The 19,194-nt window shown below is 45.2% G+C and overlaps 1 protein-coding gene across 4 annotated transcripts in view; it reads right to left on the bottom strand.

Moving 5' to 3' along the window:
- The window catches only part of AATF (apoptosis antagonizing transcription factor), a 75,389-nt gene that overhangs the window by 53,259 nt on the left and 2,936 nt on the right, over positions 1 to 19,194 (bottom strand). For 2 of the 4 annotated variants that reach the window (XM_014608122.3, XM_014608121.3), the window contains exons 2-4: positions 17,221 to 17,412; positions 16,164 to 16,607; positions 14,989 to 15,126 (exon numbers count right to left, since the gene is read on the bottom strand). In XM_014608122.3, the coding sequence (XP_014463608.1) occupies positions 14,989 to 15,126; positions 16,164 to 16,607; positions 17,221 to 17,412 (774 nt within the window). Of the gene's footprint in view, positions 1 to 14,988; positions 15,127 to 16,163; positions 16,611 to 17,220; positions 17,413 to 19,194 lie in introns of all 4 variants that reach the window. The other 2 variants (XM_006276475.3, XM_006276474.4) reach the window with 1 other exon arrangement.

Below are 19,194 nucleotides of genomic sequence, written 5' to 3'. Positions count from 1 at the left end.
CTTTTGTTAGTTCACTTCTTGTCAACATCTATTAAAATATGCCTTTAATTCTCCCACAATCTTAAAAAACACCGATTCCACTGTCTTCAACTTTAATCAACTGTATGGCCGGCATTTTTCATTTCATAATAATGTGCTGTTTGGAATTCAAGAGGCAGGCTCAACATCAATCATTCGGCAAGAATTTTTCCACTGCAATAAATATGCAAATGAGGAAAGCCAGTCAGTCGTATTTCAGGCCCGACTTGCTAGTGTTTTAAAAAAGACACAAATTTATTAATTGCCGTTGGCCAGCGGAATCCTATTACTTTGGGCATTGATTACAAAGCTGTGTGAGTGATTATTGTGCAACTCGCGGGCTATCCAGGCATGAGGAAAAATTATTAAAGCAAGGCAGAGATTATCAACTCAGAATAACAATAAGCCTTAACATTTTAGGCCTCTAACTTCTTCAACAAAGAATTACGCCAAAGCTCCACTGTATCATAATTCCGAAGTCTGTCAGTATTACTGTTGGAGCTTGTTCTGTATTCCCCACAGCAGAACAATGTTAGCAGCCAGGGGAAGGACAAACACCCTACAGGTTACACGTGCCTTAACATGGAGCCTCTGGACAATCGTTTTTGCATTTTTCCCAACAACGTGGCCAAGTCTAAATAGAACAAGGACACTATGACATACTCGAGACTCCCCATCTTGAGGCTATCTTGGTAGCAGCTTCCCTGCATACTGGGTTAACCTGTACTACCACCACCACCCCACAAATAAACCTACAAACAAACAAAAGAGTAAATGCAAAAAGCAGCACCTAGCACAGCCAGCTATAGTTGACTTAAGAGTCTTGACACAATCCTTGATGTCTGTTGTTTCAAAGGTGCTGAGTAGACGTGCACCTATCTCCCGTGGGCTTTACTGAAACTATCAGCCCTTGGGACAACCTCCATCCCTGCATTTGTGAATCAGGGCTGAGGTGTTTTGGAATATAATGTAAGTTATCTAGCACAAGTGTTTGGTTTCTGGAATAAAGAGCATCATCAAATGACAGGCCATCTGAAGAGAGGCTGAAAGACATGGAGAGAAGAGAAGCCTTACCCCCCAGAGGTAGTACAATAACTTACCCTGGAGATCTTCAAAAAACATCTAGATGCATTGCTCACCTTCTTGGGGTCATCTGACCCCAGCAGTCTTTCCTGCCCAAGTGCAGGGGGACTGGACCTAATGATCTTGTGAGGTCCCTTCCAGTCCCTAACATCTATGAATCTATGACAGTGGGAGAAATTCAGCCCTCTCCAAAGGGCCAGCTGAAGGTCTGCTCACATTTAAGCTCAATGGCTGACTTCAATGAGATTTAAGCAATGTACACACCTCATGTGGGACCTCTGCAGAGGGGAATTTCACTCACTGGGCACAAAGGATCCAGTGCTGCAGTCAGTGTCCCATTCACATAAGCAGTCCTATTGATCTTCATGGAGTTACACCAATGAATAATTTAGCCCCTTGATTCCCATGTTACTCACAGGACTGAGGAGAGCATAACCACACAAGGGAGCAGCTCAGGAAAAAAATCATTTAAAACATTCAAATGATAGAGAACTTCAATGTTAGGGGGGGAAGAAAGTAACAGAAACACTTAAAAATGAGGTTCATGCTCCATTGCCTCAATCCTGCCATCACTGTTTGAAATCACCCTGGACAGGGTGCAGGCAGGTCTTGTAAGAAATGCAATGTTATAAAAATGGGTGTTTTGCATGACTGCAAACCTAAAGGAGGCAATGCTGCATGGAGGCCCACTTGGCCAGGAAACCCTACACCTGTAAGTATGTATGGGGAAGGAACAGGAGAAGTGGCACTCCACAGATATGTAGACTGTAAGGTCAAAAGACACTGCTAGATCACCCATACCAACCTCCTGTGTCAGACTGAAAAATTAAACCATGTTTATCAAGGCAAGCAACAAGTTGGCTGCCTCTGAGCTTTTCTCTCAATGGAATCGATCGCCAATTGATCTGAGTTAGTGACAATATCTGCATGTGCTGGCTTGGATGCTTCACAAGCCTGTGCCCTGGAACAAAGGTCCATGAAGCATCCAGGGAGGCATATACAAGTGTGTGTGTCGACTCCAATTAAATGGCCTCTCGGGTACCTTGCAAGAAGCTTGAATGTAGATGCATCCTTCGTGTGTGCAGAACAAGAACGTACGATGCAAACACTGTCAGGGTTCAAATGCAGCAGATCAGCAAATAGCGTTCCCCCTGATCTAGAACTTACTTAAAACACCAATCGAGAACACCAATGCTGCCCACCAGATGTGATAGGGAAGGTAAATAATCCCCTCGTTTTTTGTCACTTCACAGCAGCAAAAATCTGCCATCGCTTTCTATGCATCACTGATTGTTTTTCAATAGCCCCTAGCATTGTATCAACTACTCCATAGCTTCAGCGCCTTCTAGCAGAGAATTACCAGCCCCTTTATCAACAGTAATGGATTACGCCAGGGTGGCCAACCTGTAAGACATGTCGCAAGAGGCATGGATAGCTTCTGTATGTGGCACAAGGTAGATCAGGGAGGGAGGGGACAGGTAGCACAGCAGCAGAAAGGACAGGAAACTGAAGGCAGAGCAGCAGATCAGGCAGGGAGCAGAGCAGCAGATTGGGCAGGGAAAGGGGATCAAAACAGCACTTGGGGAGGGTGCCAGCTAATTTGCAGCACACCTGCCAAAAAGGTTAGCTCCCACTGGATTATGCCACAAGACACCTAGCCTAGGTCCCCTCTCCTGCCATATACAAGCAAAACCCTGCACCTCCCATGAACTCACCACAGGGTCATACCCTATGTTTCCATTCCCAGTGGAAGCATTCACTTGCTCCAATATATCTTGGATAGTTAAGGTTTTCCCGGTGCAACCCCACAAAGAAAAAAGAAACGAATAGTGGTCCGAAACTGCAATCTGTTATCTTTACTCAAAGTTTCCAACTCGGCACTTCCATTTTGCATATGTGCTTCTGTGCCGGATGGCTGCCTCATGGTATGTGACAACTGTCACTCTTAGTGATTTTAATTCTCAACACCACCCCAACACCACACTGGTTGGAAAAAGAATACATAATAAATGATCTGATTTAGCACCCACCAAAGTCAAAGACTTTCACTGTCTGCAAAAGAGTCATGTCCACAAAGAGAGCTAGAGGAGACATACAATCAGATAAAGGGAGGGGGGAGGGAAATGGAAGTTTGGGGCTTATTGACCTTATGTGCATCGCTTTAAATCAAATTCAATGTTACACGATTCGGTAAGCACGAAGTTTGTTATTCACAGGATTTCTGGAAAAACATGTCAGCTGAGCTATGTGTTTTAAGTGGCTCAGTTCAGACTACAATAATTGCTTATACCCAAACTTGGAAACAAGTTCATCCCTTGCATGCATGTTCATGACTCTCCTTAACATATTCAAGGAAAGAATGGCTCCAAATCCATGATCCCACTTCATAGTGACATCCTGTAACCGGAGGCAAATCACCTAACCTCCTTGCCTCAGTTTTCCCAGCTCTATAATTAGGTATGTGCCCATGATTCCATCAAGAGCTAAGATCACAAGAAGTCAGTCATTTCCTATTTCACTTTTAATACATTTAGCTGTAAGTAGACATTTTTTTTTTAATAAAGTAAAAGCTGGGTCTCTAACTCCCCCAGGCTCCTCTGAAATATCCCAGTCCATATGAATATGGACAGACAAGGTTCTTTGGGTCTGCCTATGCCTTTAGACCAACACAGCGATAACCAACACCCTGCGCCCATGTGAATATACTATGAACATATATTTACTATCAGTACTATACTGATAATAAATATATGTTCAATGCCAACAGAAAGCAGGGAGGTCTGAGTTGAGGGCACAGAACAACAGGAGGGGAGGTAAGTATTTTGTCAGGGCATGTGCATCAACTGTCTCCTACAGAAAGTGCAGCAAGATCTTTAATATCAAAATAGAGGAAATGGGACCTGCAATATGACTCTTACTCTGTAAACTGCATGGTACTCAATTTAGCTAGATATTCTGGGTTAGGGGGACGTGTGAGGTCAGCTCCTGAAACGTGTACATGATAAAAAAGATGTTCTATGCAAGGATGGGGAAGCTCATCTGTCCCAACCGGTCAGCAGCAGAAAATTCACTGGAAATTTAATACTAACTTCAATGGAGTGGGAATAAGAAAACCAGACAACCCCTTCCCCCCCCTCCCCCCCTTGGATGTCCGGTGAGAACAGACTGACCAGGCAACACACTGGACTATGAATGGTCTGATATGCTGCAGCACCACTCATCTTCCATACCAAAGGCCTTACAGAGAAAGGTGCTGAACACTCTCCGGCCTCACTGAAAACAATCAAAGTGAAGAGGCTCTGCTCCTTGCACAGCTGGGCTCTGACACAGGAACACAAGACCCTCTCACACACTTCCCGACAGCCTGCACCCTTTTTGGAGTAGGGACCACCAGCGCCCTGGCCTTGAGAAGTGAAGCATCAGAGCCATTTAAATGTAATCTGGCTGCACTGCTGACTCACGGTTAATTAAAAATACCTTCCCCCTTTTTTTAAATCTGCTTCTGGACTTTCTGTCTGCTACATGACAACACTAAAGAAACTGGGGAAGGAAAGGGGGACAGAACCTAGGTCCTGCTTGCCTCAGAGTGCACAAGGGGTTATAAAGGACCCACCTGCACCTCCACCCACATAGTGATTTAACAGAACAGCCTTCCTTTGAGTTTAGGTGCTCAACACAAGCAAGGTTGACTGCAATGAGGAAAGGTTAATTGGAGATGAATTAAACCAGTTCAGCGTGCTGGAGATTGTGGCTCTGTTGCAATTGGGATGACTCCCCTCCCACCTGAGTGCTGCACAATCCAATATAGAAGAGCAGTTAAGAGGTGAGAGATGCCTTCTCTAACACAATAGACCTCCACTGGTCAAGACGATCCATTCAGATGTTCACTCAGGAAAGCGAGAAGGAGAAACCCTCAGTGCAGGAACTACCTTAGGCTATATCTTTGGCAGGTACTAGGACTGGGAACAAAGTCAGCTCCCAAACAGGGGAGCTTGGAAGAAAACCCAATGTAGACGTAGTGTTGCATCATACCCTGAAAGGTGACAGCAGGGCATGCAAGATGTGCTTGTCTTTTGGAAGAGATGAAGTTCCCACTGTCACCTGTCATGCAACTGGTTAACCCCCAAAGAGGGGCCAGATTCCAACTCGGGCAATGAACCTAAATACCACTGCAGCTTCAAGCAACGAGTTATCCTTCATTTCCCAACCCTGTCATTGATCTGCTGCCCAGGACAGTACCACTTCTCCACCCCAGACACAGCTACATTTCCATGACGGGAAAGCAACCAGACTGCAAAACACTTCCTTCAGGGAGGCCAGAAATTGCCACCTTACATGGCATAGGCACAGACCCAGCCACCAGCATGTTCAGCCAAGTCCCAAGAAGGTTTATAATGTACTTTTCCAGGTCTGCTTTTCAACACACAGTAAATAGCAAAATGAGGGAATGAACTCCTCAATGTGTGATATAGGTTACTCTGCAATACTGGCTTGGTATTTAAGAAAGTGGCTACAGTAAGATGGTTAGGAACAGAAGCTCCGGTCACACAAACTTTGTCAGCGGATCATGCTGCCTCTCCACTTCATTCGGCTTTGACAACTCAGGTGGTGCATGTGCAGTGGCTCTGCTCTCAGGACTGCTAGGAATCCCAACAAAGCCTTGTGATATCAAATAGGCTTCCCACTTGCCCCACAGCTCGCTGGCCAAACCTGGAGAACACTAGGCACTGATCAACTCCAAAGTGACTTCTTGGAGCTCAGCTCCTCGCATGAAAGGCCTTGTGTGAATAGCCAAGAGAGGATTTTGAGAGGGGGCATTATAAAATTAGAGAAATTCTAGAAATAATGCAAAACCTAACACCCGTGACCCTGCTCAATTCCTAGGCACAAGTAGCAAAAATATTTTTAAAATATACCAGTATGTAACAGGCGTAAGTGGAAAAAATAAGATTGCATCGCTCAATGAACTGACAGATGGAACCAGAGCACAGGAGCAAAAATTGTTACGTTTAGGGACTGCTGAGAAGTCTTGGAAATTAAAAATGAAAACACAAATGGACATCTACTCTCTTCAATTTCTATTAGCGCCTTGCTTTTTGCAAAAGCCCCACCTCAATTCTACCATGCTTTTAGCTCCACATCTACTAGTTATGAGATTAATGCTTTATACTGCTTAAAAGCCGGAATTCCCAGCTGTTTCCCGACAACATGAAGTATTGGTTTCTAGCTCTGCTAGCTATTGAAATATCATCCACTGAAAATTAAAAAAGGGGAAAAAAAATCAGGTTTTAACCAAAGTCAGAAGGGGTAAGGGGAAAGCAGGACTGTAACTGGAACAGAGAAACGAGAGCTATAAAACGATGCTGAGTCTCAGCTATCAAGGAGACATCCAGCACGAGCTCCCAGCCCTTGCAGACTGAGAGATCATGCCTTAAAGCTCTCCAACTAGCTGTTGTTTTCTGGCACTGAATCAAGATTTGGCAGAACAAGACCTAGACCCTGGAAGTGTTTAATTTCTGACCCCTGCACATGGTCCTCACTAATACTGCCTACCCCCCTTTCTTGCCATTTGAGGGAATTGTGCCTCCTCTTGGAAGTTCAATGAGAAAGAGCTTTACTCCTGCCCTCCCCTGCCCAAAAAGCCCAGATACAACACACAGGAACATTAGCTGCAAGCATGCAATCTATGTGGAGACAGAGAACAGAAACTTGCACCCTACACTCCTTTTCTATATAAATAATGCAAGGATCCTGCGGGAACATGCCAGGGATTGGAATTTTTAATTAATGGGTCTCTTTAATGTGCAAATCAGGAGCAGATTGCAAATTCTGGCTTGCATTGATTATGAAAAACATTAATTGAACATGCAAGACCCCAAACGCAGGCAACATCTCACGCCTGGACTAGACTGGAAGATAGGGTACAAGAGAATACAAATCTATCTTGAAGGAACAGACCGCTCCAGGCAACAGCACCTTAGAAATTTAAACTGTGGGAGTTTATAGGTAGAGTGCATTAAACATTAAAACATTTGCACTGCATTCACAGAGCAACCACTGCAACAGCGCAGTATTAAAAGACCATTCAGACTTTCTCCATGGATGCAAAACAGGAATAAACATGAGCTCTATGACCATGATCTGATGCCCAATTTGTATGTAAAAAAGGAAGAGGGGGGGCGACCTGGCGCATAATTAAGGATTTTTTTTTTTTAAAGAAATAAAAATAAAAAGTAAGACAGCGCAAACAAAGCAATGCTGTCTCTTTAAACAGAAATTCATCCTATATAAATTATGGCCATAAACTTTTCCTGCAGTGCAGCCTAATTAATTCTTGTTCTATACACAAAGGGAAATGCTGGGTGACAAATGGGTGTGAAGCCTGAAAGCTGCCAGGTCTGCAAAACATTTTCTACTTCAATTTATAAGCAATTTTGCAGTAAATCATCCACCAGAACCTGAGATCTCAGGAATCTGTGAATGTCCAAGGCATGTTAGATCGCTTACCAAAGAGCATAAAAATCTCTCCTCTTTCAAGTCTCAATACCAAAATACAGAAGCTGTGTAAGACCTTGTTATTCTCTGTTTAAATCTGGCTTTAAAACTGCAAGAAAAACTTAGGATAACTTCACTATTGGCTTTTTAATACCCCAGATCCCTGATCGAATCTCACCACTGCAGTTCCCCACAATGGCCGAGGATGCACTGTAATAGTAACAAATGTGAAAAGAGCCATTAGTGTGTTCAAAACATTCATCCTTCCTCTGGACACACAGGAGCGTGGAATTCAACAAGCAACAGTCACATACAGGGAAAACTCAGATAAAAGGTGAATTAGAAAATGAAGGTTTGATTTTTGAAAAGGCCCAAATGGGGGTTGTGTGCTCAGCTCCCAATGACTCTCAAAGGAAGCTGAGCCCCCTTGCTGAGCTTTGTGCCTTTGGAGGGGAAGGGGAAAAAAAACACTTCTCCACACATCCAAGTGGGCAAGGTTTTTAATTAAGTTTTTACATTGTTGAAATCAATGGGCTCATGCTCCTCTAAGCACCAAACCGTTTCCCCTTATTATAAAAAAGACCAAGTGCACATGACTTAAATATTGCTCCAAGGAATTTCTTCGCTTAATTTGGAGACAAGCATTTGTCCTGCACACGCTTCCCTAAAAAAATAATCCAATGTAAAGTAGTGTTGTATCTCGTTCAGTTACCGTTTTTCTGTACCCAAAATCTTGCCTGGTGAGACTGAATTGCGTCCGAGGACAAGAGTATTTACAAAGCTCTTTCTAATTTCAATCACTGTTAATTCACTAATATTCAATACACCCTTGTGTAAAATCCTTCCCAGTGAGAGGCCGACAAAGGGTAAGCATACGCCATGAGTTAGTGACAGAGTTAGGATGAGAACTCAGAAGTCCAGAGGCTTATACTGGACAACAGTTTGTAGAAGAATAAAACACTTATTCACGCAGAAGCCGCTGTTTCTTCTACTCCAATTTTAGATCTCTTGATCAGTGTGTATCTAGGACGGCTACTGGATCCTGATATATGGTAAGTGAACTGACCTTCACAAAAGGATTTAGTAACTCGAACTCAAGTGAGAGAGATTTTTTTTAAGCACACAATTATAGTGGGTACTGTCCTTTGAGTTTTACCAGGTGGTGATTACCGGCTTGTCACAATAATGAGCCAGAAGCACCATCAGCAAGCTTATGGATTCATGCTTACAATACCAGGTATAGCAGAGTGACAGAAAGATGACTCTCTAATACTTAATATTAGGAGTGCATCGATAAAGATTTTCTTGGCTGATACCGATGGCCAATAATTAACCAGCCATATCTGCTGATACTGATCCGACAGCCGATTTACAGGAACGCATCCCAGCAGTGTGGAGAACAGCATCCAGCTGGTAAGTCTGCAGGGCGAAGGGGCATGGAGGAGGGAAGAGGCGTGGGGGGGGGGCAGGGGGGAGGGGCAGATCAAGGCCCCCAGTGAGAGAGAGTGGGGCAGGGGCAAGCGCTGCCCAACCAGGGCAGTGAATGGGACCCTGGGGCCAGGAGCAAGACAGAGCCATGGGCAGCTTGTCCAGGGGGCACAGGGGGGTCAGGAGGCGGGGGGGGGCAGCTCCGCGCTGCTGCGTGCACTCCCAGGGGAGGCATGGGGGGCATGTGTCCCCCTCCACCCCCGAACAGACTGCCCACTGTTGGCTTGGGGCCAGGAGCTGTGCCAGCCTCTACCTGGAAGAGGACTGGGCCAGGGCTGTGCTCAGGGTGGGCAGGGGTGGGCTCAGCTGCATGGGGCAGGCAGCGGCAGTGCTGGGAAGGGTGGCTATAGCCCCCCAAACCCTGCCTAGCACTCCACCTGCTCAGGGCACTCCTTCCACCGCATATCCCCTGCCCGCCCCACAGTGCATGGCTCCCGAGGGAAAGACAGCAGAATGGAGTGCCCCAAGTAGGGGCAGTTCTAGGGAAGTTTGGGGGGCTATAACCACCCAAAATTCACCGTATCCCCCCCATAGCCACCCCCCTCCCAGTGCCACCACTGCCTACCCTGCGCAGCTGAGCCTGCCCCCCTGCACCCTCTGGACGAGCCTCTCATGCCTCTGCCCCATGCCCTGGCTCGGGATCCCATTCACTGCCCTGGCTGGACAGTGCCTGTCCCTGCCCCAGCCACACTCTCTTCCTCACTGTGGCAGCCTCAATCTGCACCCCCATACCCCTTCCCCCCCATAGACTTACCAGCAGGACGCTGCTCTCCAAGCTTCCCAGCTGCATTCTTGGCCATGTGTATGCTGCAGCTGCATGCATGCATGCGGCATTTATTGGTGACATTATTGGCCAAAAAAAGCCGATTGCCAATAATGTTAATTTTCCTGTTATCAGAGTCGATCTATTATGTGACCAATACATTTGTGCACCTCTACCTAATACAGAAAGCTCTTTGTATCCTTTTGTGAAATCCTCCAGGATCAAAAAGCTCATCTGATCTAAACACCCCATGTTCTATACTTCTGATGTCATACATTTTGGCAGAAGCAGCTCTGCACATTGATGAAAGACATTAGCAAGATTCATCAGCCAAAACTGTGGCCCTCATTAAAACTGAATGTATTGTAAACTAGGCTATAAGAACTGCCAATGACAACAAGAGAAAGGGAACTTATACTCTGTCCTTTTAAGGGTATTAAAACACAATATACAAGAGGTTATATTTCATAAAGAAGTTCCTGACCTCATTTTTGTTAAAAATCATTCCTATGGCACCAGAAATACAGAGGCTGCTTTACCAACATAGATCAAATTCCTGCCCTGAGAAAATTAGAAAGACAAACATGACATAAATCTTGGCCATAGGCACATCAACAAGCAACACAACACACCAGATCCGTTGGTCATGCTCCAGGTTTTACCCATTGACAGAATTCCTTAGAAACAGAAACAATCAAGACATGTACCTGGCTGTTCCTCAGACATTTTCAGGCTACCTTTTAGGAATCCAAGTGATAAAGACTTCAGTTCTTCTGTTAAGAGATCATTCAACAACCGAATAAAGATACGAACAAGGAACCCGAACTCCAACTAGGTCTCTAGCAGTATCATTCCAATAGTTACAGATCAGTTTAAGCCCTTAGGTCGGAGGTTTTACAACACTTCCAAAATCTGTTAACATTAAACCTTGTTAACCATGTAAGAGCCTTGATCTCAGTAACATCCTTGCCAGTAAGCTTTTATTGACATTCCACCTAAAAACTTTTCCTTGAACTGACATCATCCTGTTAGTCCCAGCTATAGTCTGTAGAACCAAAGGTCTCTCCTTCCCTGTTGTTTTCATACCTCAAATACAGAAAAAACTCAAACTAAGGACCACAGGCATGTTGGTTTATGGTACTGTGAGCCTTCCAGATTGTGAAAAAGCATGGAGAAGAAGTCATAGAACAAGTTACTAAGCAGTGGATTTTCCTTTAAACTTTCCAGGCAAAAAAAATAACCTCTCTGCTGTAACGTATACTATATTACACTCCATGATCTTGGACATATTTTGCTTATGGGAAATATCAAAATGTCAACCATTGTTTCTGTTAAAGGTCTTTAATGATATTGCATTTTAGACCCGTAATGAAACATGGTGCTTGCTGCAGTTTGTAATGCATCTCATTAAATACATTAATAACATGCATTTCACTAAAAGGTCAACTTAGTATTGTTGGAAGTTTGCCTTTTTTTTCCCCCTTTAATCACTTCATTTAAAGCAGCAGAGCTAACTTGGCAATATAAACTGCCTTACCTGCTATAACTAGAGATGGGGTGAGCAACTTAACATGCTGAGACCAGAACCAGATGTAAAATGACAGAGAGAGGCTGGCTCAGGGCTGGACTGCAGTTAAGATTTGACTATGCTAAAAACTGAACCAAACTCATGAACCAAATTCATGAACTGATTCTGCCACCCTGAGCCAAGATCTCACGATATTCTGATATTATCACAACACACACAAACCTGCACTAGAAAGCAAAACCGCATGGCAGCAATTCACAACTAAGTGTCACGTCATCTTGGGGTGCTTTGAGATCCTTTCAAGGGTGCCACGAAGCACCGTACAATGTTAGCGCTGTTAGGCGTGCAAACCTGATTGACAAGATTAACCCAGAGATTTCAAATAGAAACCTTAGGGTTAAAACCATTCTGCCCTGTTGTGATCTTTCTGGGGTCTTTGCAACAGAAGAATAGCTCTAGTATTTTCTTTGTAGTCAAAAAGCAAACTAAAACTACGAGCTGGCATTTTCTGAGGGGGTCTTGAATCTAACAAGTCAAGTAGGGGTATACCGATAGACATTTTTTGGTTTGATACCAATAGCCGATTTTTAACTCATCATATTGGCCAATACTGATCCAATTCCAACATACAGCCCGGCAGCATGGAGAGCAGCATCAGCTGGTAAGTCTGTTGCGGGGGAAGGAGTGAGCGGGGAGGTAAGGGGCATGGGGGGTGTAGATTGAGGCCCCTGTGTTAAGGGAGGGAGTGGGGCTGGGGCGGGCAATGCACAGCCGGTGTGAGGCACGGGATGGAGCTGCGAGTGGCTCATCCAGGGGGAACAGGACAGGGTGGCTCCCACCACTGCGTACACTTTAGGAGGGGGGGGTGCCCCCAGATCTGCGTACAGGGCAGGGCAGGCTGCCACTGTGGGCTGGGGCCAGCGCTAGGATCTTTCTGGCAGAGACTGGGCCAGGCTGCACTCGTGGCAGGTGGTGGTGGCACTGGGAACGGGCTATGCGGGGGCTGCAGCCACCCCAAATTTCACCATAGACCCTTCAACCCCTCCTCCCAGTGCTGCTGCTGCCTGCCCCGATCGCAGCCCAGCCCAGCGCCCCCACCAGGAAGAACCAGGCACTACCCCAGTGGCAGCCTGCAGCAGCTCACCCCGCACACAGATCTGGGGGCTCACGCCCCCTCCATGCCTTCTCGGGGTATATGCAGCAGCAGAAGCCACCCCTCTGCCCTTCCCCCTGAACGAGCTGCTCGTGACTCTGCTCCCTCTCTGCCCTGGCTGTGCAGCACCTGCCCCTGCCCCAGGCCAGCCCCATTCCCTCCCTTACCGTGAGGGGCCTCCATCTGCTCCCCCTACACCTCTTCCCTTCCCCTTAGCCCCTTCTCTCATAATGGACTTACCAGCTGGACCCAGCTGCTCTCCACACTGCTGGGCTGCACTCCTGGTCACCTGCATGCTGCACTACAACTGCGTACATGCACGGGCATTTATCAGCCACATCAACCAAAAAACTGATTTCCAATACTTTCAATTTTCCTTATATCAGTGCCAATCCGATATAGGACTGATGTATCGGTGCACCTCTACTAACAATGGATACCTTGAGCATACAAAGGTTGAGAACCACTGCCTTAGGGTATGGACTGGATGCAGAACCAGTTCCAAAGGAAATGGTTGGGATCTGCTGTTCCAGTTTTCAGTGCACAGCTCTAGGAAAGCCTGTTGGCATCACCCTGGTATCACCTGTAAACTAAAGATGTATTGGAGCTGCTCTATAGACTCCTCCAGGAGAATAAAAGATGAGACACAGGAAAAATCCAGAGCTGGAGCAGTTAGGAGGGAGAAAGAACTGCAAGTTAAAGAGTTAACCATTCAGTGAGCTTTTGAATGCTGTGATACACATCTTCATTGTTCAAAGTTCTGGAAGAATAGCCTATGAAGTTCATTATTTTAGCCAACTTTCTGGTCAATGGGACATAAAAATATCTTGTAGAAAAACATTTTCTCATCTTCTATAGGAGAGCTGCATGGATTTTAGGTATGATAGAAGCAACAAAGAAGGAAAAGGGAAAAAAATACACTTTCACATTCACCGTTGCAGATGACATTAGATGTATACACTTCTACACTTTAACTTGAATGCCATTATGGAGGATGTCTAACTAACAGTTAAACAGATCCATTTATCAGTGGATACTAAGGGCCTAAGCTAAAACACACTGAAGTCAATGGTAGTAAGCTCTGAATGTGCAGTATATACTTACTGCATTTGGTTTCTCTAAGAGAAGCTTTACTGGATCAATATAATTACTAGCATCACTTAAAAGTAGATGAAAGGGATCTTTGCTGTCTACATGGATAGCAGGCACCTGGCAACACAGGCTCATTTGCTCTCTTCCTCTCTCTTGGGGATCTTAACCCTAGTGTCATGCTGCACACTGGCCAAGGGGAATCTCCATATTTGGCGACCATCATGGAATTTTTGGCACATGCTTCCCTGTTGCAGACAAGACAGACAAAGACAAGCCCACTTCTTTTCACAGGATATCCCACATAGCAGACACATCACATAGGTTGCGTCCAGATGAACGTGGCCGTGCGGTATGTGGCGATGCAGACATCTGCGGTGATACATACTACATGTTTAGGTGTTTTCCACAATGCAAGGGAGCAGCGTGGAGGTGGGGGGGGGGACAGGATTTGAACACTGGATATCTACGGGGCCAAAAAAACTCACAGAAAAAAAAAAAAAGCAGAGTGGCATACGCAGGGGCAGTGTGCAGTGCTCAAAACCAGAGCCTGGCCACCCGGAGCCATGCTCTGGTTGCTGGCCAGGCTCCACATGGCAGGATCGCTGCTGCTGCAGCCCCAGGAGGCCCCCCAGGACTCCAGGTAAGGATGCTGGGGCCAGCCCAGTGCTGGCCCCAGCCTCCCCTACCTCACCTGGGGTAACATGCCACATGCCCTCAGAAGGTACATGGCACAGGTATTCCCTGAGAACAACTAGCAGCAGCGTAAGGTGTCCCACTGCTAGTTGTCCCCGGGGGATCAAACGTCCACACTCAGGTGGACAAGGCTTTAGAGCATGCCCATTCCAGCACATTGGCAATGCCCTGAACTAATAACTAATCATCTGTAATGTTCAATAGAAAACAGAGCTACATTTAGTCCCAATCTAACATTTCCAGCCCTGTTGTAGTGTAACAGAAGTCTACATTGCTGTAATCTCAGCTGAGAGTTCTTCAGGCTAATATAAGTAATACTATCAGTCAGCGCCAGCACTGCACATGACCTAATTTATACGACTGATGGTACAGCATTGCTTTGATCATAGGCTCTTTGGGACATGAATTACCTTGTTTTGTGTTTGACCAGGGCCTGGTCTATTGATAAGGCCAGTACAAGAGACAGTTGCTACTTAACACTGCTCCTGAGCTATCAAGGTCCTATCTTTCCCATTTCCAAACATACCCCATCAGTGATTTTTCCACTTGCCAACAGAAACATGGAAGGCACCACCCCTACTTCACAACAGTTGATGTCAAAATAGAGAACAGGGAACTCCAGGCAGGGACAGTCTGCTTAGCTGACACCAAAGTAACAGACATAAGAATTCTTACTGTTCTTGACAGCGTTGGCAAACTCTTGTCCACCTTCTTTCTGAAATACTGGAAACGTGTCTGGTTGTGGAAGCTGGTTGGCTGTTATGAGCGCCTTCTGCAGTTTGATTCTCCCTTCCAACAGCTGGTCCCACAGAGCTTTGTAACAAAGGAAACAGTAAATTGTATTGCACGTTTCACAGCATTTACTTACTTGCTTGCTTTCCTGCGATCTTGCTTCCTATAGACTCTCTGAATCAGAAAGCATCCGTCATTTGGTTTTGCTTTCCTATTTAAGGGACATGTTGCAAATGGAGATTTACAAGTTAATGAGACAAGCCTTTCAGCTTCCCAAACAGAAGACACGCACTGAGGTTTCTGCTAAAATTTGCAAGAAAAATGCAACTCTTAAAGACGCTGAAGCGGAGGTAGCCCTGGCACCAGAGAGGACAATATATCAGTAGGTTACCACAAGATCATGGCACCCAGTATCAATTCAGCTGCCATACAGCCTGGCACGCCCAGGAAAGCAAAGCTGTGGGCTGCAGGGAAGAACAGATTATGGTATTAAAAAGAAAATCCCCACTAGATGGGAGCAGACAGTCAGTGTTTCTTGACCACCATGGTGTTTCTGGGCTAGAAGGGACAACTGGGCAAAAAAGCTAATGATGGACCTAGCAGAGTAAACACTTAACTGCCTTTTAAACCCACTTTAGATCTAGCTTATTACAAAGGGCAAGAAGGAAGGTATTTAGCCACCATTGCAATCCATCATTTAGATCCTCAGTAAACACAAAAGCTATCATTTTGGAGGAGAGGGTCCATGACCTGCTAGCAAATTGGCATTTCCTGCCCTGTTCGGCAAGCCAGGACAGACATTTCTGAAGCATCTGAGTCACTGTGCAACAGATATGGCACTGAAAGTTCCTGTCTGCGATGGTAGTGTAAAGAAGCTCAGTAAACCAACTGCTGGCAAACATGCCCAGCAAGAGTTAAACTCCACAGTACAGGCAAGGCCATAGTCTACAGAGCACAGTTGGTAAAACATTTGTAAACTGCTAGGAGCACTATAGCACAAGCACACAGCATGCCGCACACATGCTAATAAGCTGAAACAGTCCTTAGCATGCTCAATTTCTCTAGTGTAGGTAAGGTGTAAGGCTCATCAAAACACAAAGCAAATTCGATATACAAACCTATTTGGTTTTTCACAGCTTTTCCTTTTTCTACTTCTTCAGCCACTTCTCCTTTGGAGAAAGTCATCACTGCTCCGTCATCTTTACTTGCTTTTGCATCCTCCGAGTCCTGCTCATTTTCATCCCCAGATTCCTCCTCTTCACTTTCCTCTTCTATGCTGACATCATCTTCATCTATGCTGACATCATCTTCATCCTCCTCGTCACTGCTACCCACATCATCCATCCCCTCTGTAAATTTCTCAAAGTCATCAATGTTCTGGAAACTGTACTTTGGTTCCTTAGCAGAGATCTCTTCCTCCCGCTCTTGGTCATCTTCTGTGTCACCATCCTGGTCACTGCTGAGCTTATCATCCTGACCAGGTTCACTGTCTTTACTGTCTTCTTCAGATTCTTCTCCTAGATCTTCACTGTCGGGGTTCCTTTCATGAGAGGTCTCTTCATCTACTAATAAGAAAAGGAAAGAGTCAAACAAAAGTATTGAATTACAAATTATGGCTGCTGTTCTGCAGTGCCTCCTATCTTGGTCCAGCCAGTCTGGTCTCTTTTCCATATAACCCTGGGCACAAATTTGTCCATTACTTGGGCTAACCAATGGGTTCATGAGGTGACATCTGTAAATTGAAACCTTTACTCACACTTTTCTGCAGTAACAGTCACAGCAACAATGATTATCAGAGCCATTGATTAGCTGACAGACTTTCACATTAAATAATGAGACAATGTTAAGCAAACAAGGTGATCAAGCCCTGCTACATGTATCTTTATAATGAGAAATTGTAGTACCTCAACACTAAGCAACTAGTCCCCAAGATATGTCAATTTAAAAGTGGCAGCTCAACACATGGTTCACTTTCCATTTCTTGCCAGGTCACTGAAGCTGGCTCAGCTTTTCTGAACCCCTCACTTGGTCACTGGCCTCTCTGAATCTCCACAGGGCAGCCATAGTGTTGGAGATTTCCCTTTCTGCACTTCAATGGGACTAAAGCACTTGGTTCAACAGGGACCTAAAACTCCTTTCTACTATGTTAGTGGTGAAGGACATGCAGTGGCTCACCAGATGTCGCTTCATGCAGAGGCTCTGCCCAGAGTTCTTCCTGCAAGGCTTTGCGAGATGTAGCTCTTCCACTGTACCGCTTATCAGCTTCCCAGAGGGGGGCCAAGGCTTGTTTCCGTATGTTACTGACAGCAATGATGTCGTCTTCAGTTTTGCCTTCATCAAATTTGTCAATCACTCTGGCAGCAGTGGCTGTAAAAAAGAAAAGGAGTTTTAAAGGGGTTGGATTTCACACAAAATGCAGAACCCAAGTTGGCAGGAGACAGGGAAGACACTCCAGATTTAAATATCTACAATCTCCAACAGATTCAAAACTAAGGACCTCATGTTCTGCACAGCCTGGCCTGTAAGGCTTGAGCTAAAGAGGAATCTCGGCTAACTATAAGAAACTAGGACTCTCAATAAGCTACTGAGTAAACAGAAAACAGATCTTTTCCTTAAGATCCCACAAAAATAAAGGAAGGTCCCAAGACCTTTCACTGCCTGATGTTTGCAAACTCCCTTCCAATATTACTAAAACTTTTGTGGAAGAGGAGATCATGAGTAAAAGTTATGCAGACTGATTCCAACTGTGCTTCTAGCTGTCCTCTGGATTGCTCTTGAGCTATGTTGCCATAGAACAGCGAAGTTCAACATCTTGAACAAAAGCAAACCAAGCAGCGCTCCCCAGGTTTGTCATCAAACACCAAAGTAGCAGTAACAAGTTCATGTTGTGCAGTGAACACTGGCCTGCATTCACTCCATTCTCCACTGGGTACCAGAGAGAATCAGTCAGTACAGCCCTGCATGGGGGTCTCTGAACAGCAGGAGCCTTTGGGAGAAGTGCAGCCCATCTGGCTAAAGGACACAGCAAAGCTTGAATGTGCTCAGTGCATGCTGAGAAATTAACAGGAGGAAATCTGTGACTTGAATGCACTCTGGGCTCTCGATACATTTATCACACACTTACGTAACTAAATGCTTTAAAACAACTAAGGAGACAAAACAGTTTTATTACCATTATTTCCCTCCTTCCCCAGGCCCCTTTTGCAGAGCAGGGGGAATTGCTTATTCCAGCAAACAGGGATCATTATAACACGCTCCCTTCTCTTTATTTTCATTCATGCGCAAGGCACCCCATATGCAAAATTATAGGGTTAGGATTGTTCAGCCAATCGAGTGATCTGATTGGCTGAACATTGCTAAGTGCTTTTCTAATGTGTATTTGAGAATGTTAATGTCTCATTTATGTAAATTGTTTACTTGGGTGTAGGGAGAGGGGAAAAAAACACAAGCCACAGGGGATGCAATGTCTTATTCTCAAGCAGGCACTGAACTGCAAACTGTGAAAGAAAAATCAGGAGTTTCCCTGGGCCTGCTTGGTTGGAAAGTCATCCTTCTATTGAAAGCACAAAGACAGTAAGTTCTGCAGGCTTCTTATTTTCAGGGAAACTCACTCCCGCACACAGTAGAAGGTCTAAGGCACTTCTTAAAACCCGGTACTTCACCCTTGCAATGAAATGAATTTCACTCACATATTTGCTTGCAATGTCAGCCAGCACAAAGTATGTGCAACACATCATGTCAAAGAGTTACGTAATATGCTGGTTGAGATCTTTAAAGGAGGTGTTATGTATTAAGACAAAGCAGCTTACACATTTCTGCAAAAATAAGGGTTGTGTTGTTACCTGGAGCTGGAAGGCTGCACCTAACTCATATAGAATATGTTAACACCGTGCATTATGCTATGGGCTACAAGCTCCAAGCACAACAGGGACACCTGCTTAAATCTGGAGCTATACAGACTCATAGTAAGAGATGGTCCCTGCCCTGCAGAACCTGAACTCAAAACAGGCAAGGCAGAAGAGAGATAAAAGGGGAAAGAAGTGAATGATTTGTTTAAGGTCCCACAGAGGGCAAGGGCAGAACTGGGGCCTCTCATCACACTATTCACTAAGCCACAAACACACAACTACAGTACTTTCCAGAAAAAGC

This window comes from Alligator mississippiensis, chromosome 14, assembly GCF_030867095.1.
Source record: "Alligator mississippiensis isolate rAllMis1 chromosome 14, rAllMis1, whole genome shotgun sequence".
In the NCBI taxonomy this organism is placed as follows: Eukaryota; Metazoa; Chordata; order Crocodylia; family Alligatoridae; genus Alligator; species Alligator mississippiensis.
The sequence above is the reverse complement of the archived record's forward strand: the minus strand, read 5'-3'. Positions and strand labels throughout refer to the sequence as shown.